Source organism: Pongo pygmaeus, chromosome 20 (assembly GCF_028885625.2).
Source record: "Pongo pygmaeus isolate AG05252 chromosome 20, NHGRI_mPonPyg2-v2.0_pri, whole genome shotgun sequence".
Classification (NCBI taxonomy): Eukaryota; Metazoa; Chordata; class Mammalia; order Primates; family Hominidae; genus Pongo; species Pongo pygmaeus.
Genome location: NC_072393.2, coordinates 43,005,896 through 43,013,942, shown reverse-complemented (window position 1 = coordinate 43,013,942; position 8,047 = coordinate 43,005,896). Strand labels below are relative to the sequence as shown.

Genomic DNA, 8,047 nt, shown 5'->3' with positions numbered 1-8,047 from the left:
GGCTTACTTAAATTACTGTTCCAACACAGTTGCCATCCTCACTCCTCCCTACTTTCAAATAAGTGTTTCCCTGGTGAGGTGGGTAGACTCCAAGATGGCCCCCAATGATCTCTGCTGCCTGGTAGTCTGGAGAGGGAAATTACTCTCATGTATAATTCCTTCTCTTTGAGTATGGCCGGGACCTATGACTTGTTTCTAGCTGAATGCAGCAAAGGTGACAAGACGTCATTTCCATAACCCTAACCTCAACCCTAGACCAAGCCACGGTGCCATCTTGTCAGAAAATGGAAGCGTTTTCAAGGCTTCATTCAGTTTGAAATGTTTTCCCCCTTTATTTTGTTTTTCAAATTACAAAAGCAATATATGTGAACAAGACAATGCAAAGGTATTCAGAAAACTTATTACCCTCCTCCACCAAGGTAACCAATGAATGTTAACACCTTCGTGTGTATTTTTCTACACTTTTCTATGTTCATATAAACATCCACATGCATATATACACACACAGGAGTTTTTACTTTTTTAAAAAATAGAATCGTATACATTATTATGAAATTTTCCCTTTTTACAATATATACCATGAACATCCCCACAAATTAGCAAAATTCTAGCTCCCCCATCCCCAGCCAAATTTACTAACTCACACATTTGTGGTATCACACATGATGCAGTCATTTATGTATTTTTCTTTTTTGGTTTTCCTTTTCCCTACACCCCTGACTCCTCCATAACCTACCTGCATTACCCACCTCCCTCCAAGTCAATGCATACTCTTCTATACTTTTCTTCATGCACATAAAATCAAATAAACATATATAGATACCGTTTATTGCTGATAAACACCTAGAGACATTTTGTTAATTATTTACAAAAATGGAGTCATATTTAACACACTTAATATCTACCTTGCATTTTTCACTCAAGAGAACATTGTGGAATTCCACTCAAGTCCCCTAGCTTAGTTTTAATTTGTCCACCTTAATGGCTATATTAACATTCTATGGAATGGATACACTATAGTTTTTTCCTTTCTACAATTTCCCAATTGATGGGTATTTACTTTGATTCTAGTGTTTGCTTCGGTTTTGGGGTTTTTTTTGCCATTAAGAACAATTTTACAATAAATGTCCATGTTCACATGTTCATCTGTCTTTTATGTATTGGGGCTTTTACTTCTAAGGGAAGATTCTCCAAAGTGACATAAGTATTTTAATAATATTAACAGATTTCTTTTCTTTTGAGATGGAATCTTTTTGCTCTGTTGCCCAGGTTGGAGTGCAATGGCGCAATCTCGGCTCACTGCAACCTCTGCCTCCTGGGTTCAAGTGATTCTCCTGCCTCAGCCTCCCGAGTAGCTGGGATCACAGGTGCCTGCCACCATGCCCAGCTAATTTTTATATTTTTAGTAGAGATGGGGTTTCACCATGCTGGCCAGGCTGTTCTTGAACTCCTGACCTCAGACAATTTGACTGCCTTGGCCTCCCAAAGTGCTAGGATTACAGGTGTGAGCCACCACGTCCAGCCTAAATATTACCAGATTTATTTCCAAAACAGTAATTTGCATTGTTTTTCAAAATTTATTTCTCCACCAGCAGTGTGTAACATCTTTCATTCTGATAGCTAAAAATGCTGTTACACAGTGTTATTTGATTTTAACTTTAAATCTGCATCCCCCAATGGCTACTGAGGATAAACATTTTTGGACAGGTCCATCGGCCACTTAGATTTGCTCTTCTCACAATTGTCACCTCATATTCTTTGCCACGTTTTGCTATTGGGTTTTTTTCCTGTCCATTTGATGAATGCCTTCTCTCTGATCAGCTTTACAAATATTTCCCCACAATCTGTTATCTCTTGAGTTTGCTGATGGCATCTTTTGTCACCCAAAAGATTGTACCAAATGATTCTACGTAGTCAAATGTTTATTTCCTTTTTTTTCTTTTTCTTTTTTTCTGAGATGGAGTCTTGCTCTGCTGCGCAGGGTGGAGTGCAGTGGCGCAATCTCAGCTCACTTCAACCCCTGCCTTCCAGGTTGAAGTGATTCTCCTGCCTCTGCCTCCCAAGTAGCTGGGACTACAGGCATGCGCCACCACACCCAGCTAATTTTTGTATTTTTAGTGGAGACGGGGTTTCACCTTGTTGACCAGACTAGTCTTGAACTCCTAACCTCAGGTGATCCTCCTGCCTCAGCTTCCCAAAGTGTTGGGATTACAGGCATGAGCCACTGCGCCCAGCCTTCAACTGCTTATTTCTAAATAGCTTCTGAGTGTCCTGTGTTGGTAAAGTTAATATCTCCCAACTCCTAGATTGTACACATAGGCTCCTTTGATTTTCTTTTAAGAATTCTGTAGCTTTAAAATTTTACGTCTTAAATCCACCCAGAATTTATTTTTGTGCTGTTAATCCAAATTTTCTTCCTTTAAGATTAAAAGGTTCTTGTTCCAGAATTCTTTTTAAGTAAACTACTCTTTTCCCCTGTGGTTTGAGATTCCACCTTTTTCACATGAAAAAGTTCATATATATCAAAGTCTATTTCTGAATTTTCTACTGTGTTCTAATGATGTATTTACCTGTTCATCTGCCAATGCAATATTAATTTCATTAGAATGGCTTCATGTTATCTTCTGGTATCTAGCATGGCATTTTAAAATTTTTTAATTATTATGGATATATAATTGTTGTATATATTTATTGGGTACATGTGATGTTTTGATACATGGTATGATTTTTTCATATTTTTTTCTCAATGATTGTCCAAAAAATCATTGAGATTTAGTGTAATTCCAAAAGAAGTACATATAAATTATGTGTTTCTTGTCAGTATGGAGAACAGCTCTTGATTTTGGTACCCTGCCTTCTTAGAAAAGTTAACCCAAAAAATAATTAGAGTCTTTTCATTTATTGGTGTACAACCATATCATCAGTAAAAATGGATAGTTTTATCTTTTCTGCTGTTTATACCAATTCATTTCTTTTTATTGCCTTCACTGGAATCTCTAAGACAATATTGAATTCCTGATTTTAAAAAATGGCTTTGGCATAATATATGCTTTGGGGTTTGGGTTAAATAAAATTTTTTTTTAAGAAAAACCTCTTTAAGTGGTTACCATCTATTACAATGTAAATTAACACATTCTATGAAATGCCTTCTCAGTATCTGTTGAGAGTTCATATGATTCTTCTCCTTTAAGCTGTTAATTTGATTGATGTATTTCCTATTACTGAACTGGCTTGGCATTCTTGGGATGACTCTTACTATGTTACTCTTTGGGTATATGGCTGAATTCTATTTGCTAGTATTTTAATTATAATTTTTGTTTCTATATTCATGAGTAAGGCTGGTCTGAAGTTTTCTTTCTTTTTTTTTTTTTTTTTGACGGAGTTTCACTCTTGTCACCCAGCCTGGATGGCACAATCTCGGCTCACCGCAACCTCTACCTCCCGGGTACAAGCAATTCTCCTGCCTCATGCCTCAACCTCCCGAGTAGCTGGGACTACAGGCATGTGCCACCACACCCGGCTAATTTTTGTATTTTTAGTAGAGATGGGGTTTCACCATCTCGAACTCCTGACCTCATGATCCACCTGCCTCGGCCTCCCAAAGTGTTGGAATTACAGGCGTGAGCCACTGCGCCCAGCAGAAGTTTTCTTTTTTTCAACTATCTGTATTTGATTTTGGTGTTAAAACTTATTCTGACTTAATAAAATAAATGAGTACAGTTTATGGATTGTATTATATCCATATAATAAATAACACTGGTATTACTCTTTCTTTAAAAGATAGAACTAAGTATAAACTCTTCTGAGCCTGGAGCATTTTCCCATTATAGATCTTTAATAACTTTTTTGAGTTTTTCAATGGTAATTATTCTACCAAGTTTTCTACTTCTTATTGCAGTTTTCATAACTTAAAGTTTATTAGAAAAGCATCCACCTCCTCTGTTTAAAAAATATGTTGATTAGAGTTGTATGAGGTATCTTTTTATCACTTAAAAAATCATATCGATATCTGTGGTTATGTCTCCTTTCTCATTCTGGATCAGGCAGTCTTACATGGAGGAAAATCTTGAAAAATGTAGATTCCACATGGCCATTTCTTTTCTTATATGGATGACATAGCAACTCAGGGAAGCAGACTTCTTTCCAAACATTGAAATAATGAAAACCTTGGGATTTAGTGTCCAGGACACTTGCAAGGAAATTTATATGAAAAAAAATGAATATTCTTGAATTAATTTGCAGAGGGATAGAGAGAAAAGAAATTCTCCTTCAGTGGTCTATGCATGAAACATTTCTGAGTTATACAACCTGTATATAGAATAGTGTATCTAGAATAGTGTATCTATGCTACTAATTTGCTACAAGATATTTTAAGCAAGACTAAGGAACTATGAACAGTGTACTGTACACCAGGGTGACACTACATTTTGTCAAATAGTTTACAGTGTTTCATTTACCCAATAACAGGTTCTTAAACTATTCCTTAGCTTGCATTTTTAATATAAATAACTACATTTTAGTAAAATTTTTGGCCAAATTATCAAAATACATTTAAAAACACTGCTTTATTATTTCCGCAGAGGACAATAACAACCTCTATAGCCATTTACATGTATTACAAAAAGGTGGAAAAAGGTAGCTGGTATAATAAAGTTCTTTTAACAATAGTAGGCCATGTTGTTGTTGTTATTTTTTTGTATTGCTAAGACATCAAAAGACAATGATCATATTTAAAGTGGAAAAGTTTTCTGAGTGGCATTCTATATGTTGTGTGATATGTGTCTGATATTCACATTTTATGTTAATTTCACATTTACAACTCCAAAATACAAATATTGCTGATTGTATGGCTCACTGTGGAATATACCAGAGTATGCCTTTAAGTCTCTTCACAGATATTTTGTATTCTGCTGTTATTCCATTTAATACATTTTTAAACATTTACATGCCAGGGCGACCATGCTTATGTTTTATATTATAAAGTATTTTCTAGAAAAGTTTGTATCACAATTACATCATGATTTCCATTATGATAAAACACTGTCGGTTGGGCGCGTTGGCTCACGCCTGTAATCCCAACACTTTGGGAGGCCGGGGGGGCGGAGGGGGGGGTGGGGGGGCGGGGCGTGGATCACGAGGTCAGGAGTTGGAGACCAGCCTAGCCAAAGAGACCAGCCTGACCAACATGGTGAAACCCCATCTCTACTAAAAAAACAAAAATTAGCCAGGCGTGGTGGCAGGTGCCTGTAATCCCAGCTACTTGGGAGGCTGAGGCAGGAGAATTGCTTGAACCTGGGAGGTAGAGGCTACAGTGAGCAGAGATAGTGCCACTGCATTCCAACCTGGGAAACAGAGAATCCAACTCAAAATAAATAAATAAATAAAATAAAAAACACACTGTTCAAATTCATTAAAATGATAAGATTTCTCCTAAGGATAAATTCCCTACATACCGGCCAGGCGCGGTGGCTCACGCCTGTAATCCCAGCACTTTGGGAGGACAAGGTGGGCAGATCACAAGGTCAGGAGATCAAGACCATCCTGGCTAACACGGTGAAACCCCGTCTCTACTAAAAATACCAAAAAAAATGAGCCGGGCGTGGTGGCGGGCACCTGTAGTCCCAGCTACTTGGGAGGCTGAGCCAGGAGAATGGCGTGAACCCAGGAGGCGGAGCTTGCGGTGAGCCGAGATCGTGCCACTGCACTCCAGCCTGGGTGACAAAGCGAGATTCCAACTCAAAAAAAAAAAAAAAAAAATTCCCTACATACCATGAAACCAGATATTTTGCTCAAGTATTTCCCACAATTATTAAGTTTTCATTCCTGTAGGCATTCTTCCGAGCATGAATTTTCTGATGTCTGCTGAGGTTTGGCTTCTGGTAGAAAGCTTTCCCACATTCATTGCACCCATAGGGCTTCTCTCCTGTGTGAGTTCTCCAATGTTTATTGAGGCATGACTTCTGGCTGAAGGATTTTCCACATTCTCTGCAACGATAGGGTCTTTCTCCTGTGTGCATTTTTCGATGTACATTGAGGTATGACTTCTCACCAAACGATTTCCCGCATTCACTGCAGACAAAGGGTCTCTCTCCTGTGTGTGTTCTCTGATGTTCTGTGCGGTGTGACTTCTGGGTAAAGGCTTTCCCACAAAAAAAACATTCAAAGGGTCTTACCCCAGTGTGAATTCTCTGGTGTTTGATGAGGGTTGACTTATGTGAAAAGGCTTTCCCACAGTCAGTGCAGCCATAAGGCTTCTCCCCAGTGTGACTTCTCTGATGCCTGATGAATTCAGACTTGTAGCAGAAGGCTTTCCCACACTCACTACAGACGTGGGGTTTTTCTGTAGGTGGAACCCTCTTCCGTTTGTACACGAGAGAATCACTTACTCCTGGTTTATACATAAGTGCCGGGTTCTGGGTGAAAGCTTTCTCACAGTGACTGCAACCCCGGGGCTTTTCTCCATTAGGTCGTCTACCATGGTTTATACGCTGAAGCAATTTCCCATACCCGTAACACTCATCTTGCTTTTTTGCACAGTTTCTCTTAAAACCAATCAAGTCTAAATTATGGTTCAAATTCTTTCCACAAGGGTTCCAGTTATTAGGGCTCTGGATTGAAGAAAAAAGGTCAGTGCTCAGAAGTGATATTTTCCCAAACTTACTATATTCACGGCTTTTTTCCTTGGGCAATGTTTTCTTGCTTATGGCTGCACCTTGCCTCAAAAGCATGTCTTGCCGTCTTTTCCTCTGGATATTAACTTGCCAGATGTCTTCTGGAGAAAGTACAGTGAATCATCCTTATGAAACTTCATACTACTTAAGAAATGCTCTCAAAATTTAAAGAGTGCACAGCACACAAATAGAGAACATGAACCATAACCCAAAGCACAAACGCAGGGAAGAGTGTTCTATGAGTAAAGAGGATTCTGAACACTGGCACAAATGGAATTCAATATATAATAGAGTATAGAGACCAATAATTTCAAAGAAAATAGGATATTACAGAGCAGAGGTTGGCAAACTTATTCTTAAGGAGTCAGAAAGTAAAGGCTTTGTGGGCCATATGGTCTCTGTCACAATGACTCAACTCTCCCGCCATACCATGAAAATATAGACAACATGTAAACATAAGAATGTGGTTGTGTTCTAATAAAACTTTATTCACAAAGCAGGTGGCCAATCGGTAGGCCATAGTTTGCTGATCCCTGTTATAGAAGAAAGAAGGTTAAATGTTATACAGTACCTTGCTATCCAGCATGTGGGTCTTCAAGTGGTAATTTTGGCCTTACTTGGAGCTTGTTAGATGTGCAGAATCTAAGGCACCACCCCAGACCTACTTAATCAGAATCTGCATTTTAACAAGATTCCCCGGGTGATTCCAAACACCTTGGAGCTTAACAAGCACTGGTATAGCTGTCATCCAAGGGTATATCATGTTGGGCTAGTTAGTTACAATATAAACGGTAAAGCACTCTAAGGTGAACCAGATAAAAAAATAAAATCAACAAAGCTAACTAGGACTTAAGCAAGAGCTCTTAACTTGGTAGGCAGAAAACAGGTGGCTTGTGAACTCTGATAGAAAAGAAATTACATTTTTGTTTTCAGTGAGTTCCAACTACAATTGAACATTTCCTTTGAATATGAATATAAGCAACAAAACACAGTGGTATTAGTGGTTCTTGTAACTTGATACTAGTTTTGAATATTGTTATTTTCATGTCACATTATTATGTTTATAATCATCTCTTCTTTGAGATCATGACAGTCATTAGACCTGATGCTAGGCCTCATTAATGTATAAATAAAAAAGTACATCTACTATTATATTGCACATTTTGAAAATATTTTGAAGCTGGGTGCGGTGGCTCATGCCTGTAATCCCAGCACTTTGGGAGGCCGAGGCAAGTGGATCATCTGAGGTCAGGAGTTCAAGACCAGCCTGACCAACATGGTGAAACCCAGTCTCTACTAAAAATACAAAATAAGCTGGGCGTGGTGGCACATGCCTGTAATCCCAGCTACTTAGGAGGCTGAGGCAGGAGAATCGC

The 8,047-nt window shown here is 38.5% G+C and overlaps 1 protein-coding gene across 8 annotated transcripts in view; it reads right to left on the bottom strand.

Moving 5' to 3' along the window:
• Window positions 1–293: 293 nt before the first annotated feature.
• Window positions 294–8,047, bottom strand: part of ZNF793 (zinc finger protein 793) — a 33,611-nt gene continuing 25,857 nt past the window's right edge. For 6 of the 8 annotated variants that reach the window (XM_054462494.2, XM_063657646.1, XM_054462493.2 and 3 more), the window contains one exon: window positions 5,118–6,772. In XM_054462494.2, the coding sequence (XP_054318469.1) occupies window positions 5,790–6,772 (983 nt within the window). In that variant the 3' untranslated portion in view covers window positions 5,118–5,789. Of the gene's footprint in view, window positions 6,773–8,047 lie in introns of all 8 variants that reach the window. The other 2 variants (XM_054462492.2, XM_063657647.1) reach the window with 2 other exon arrangements.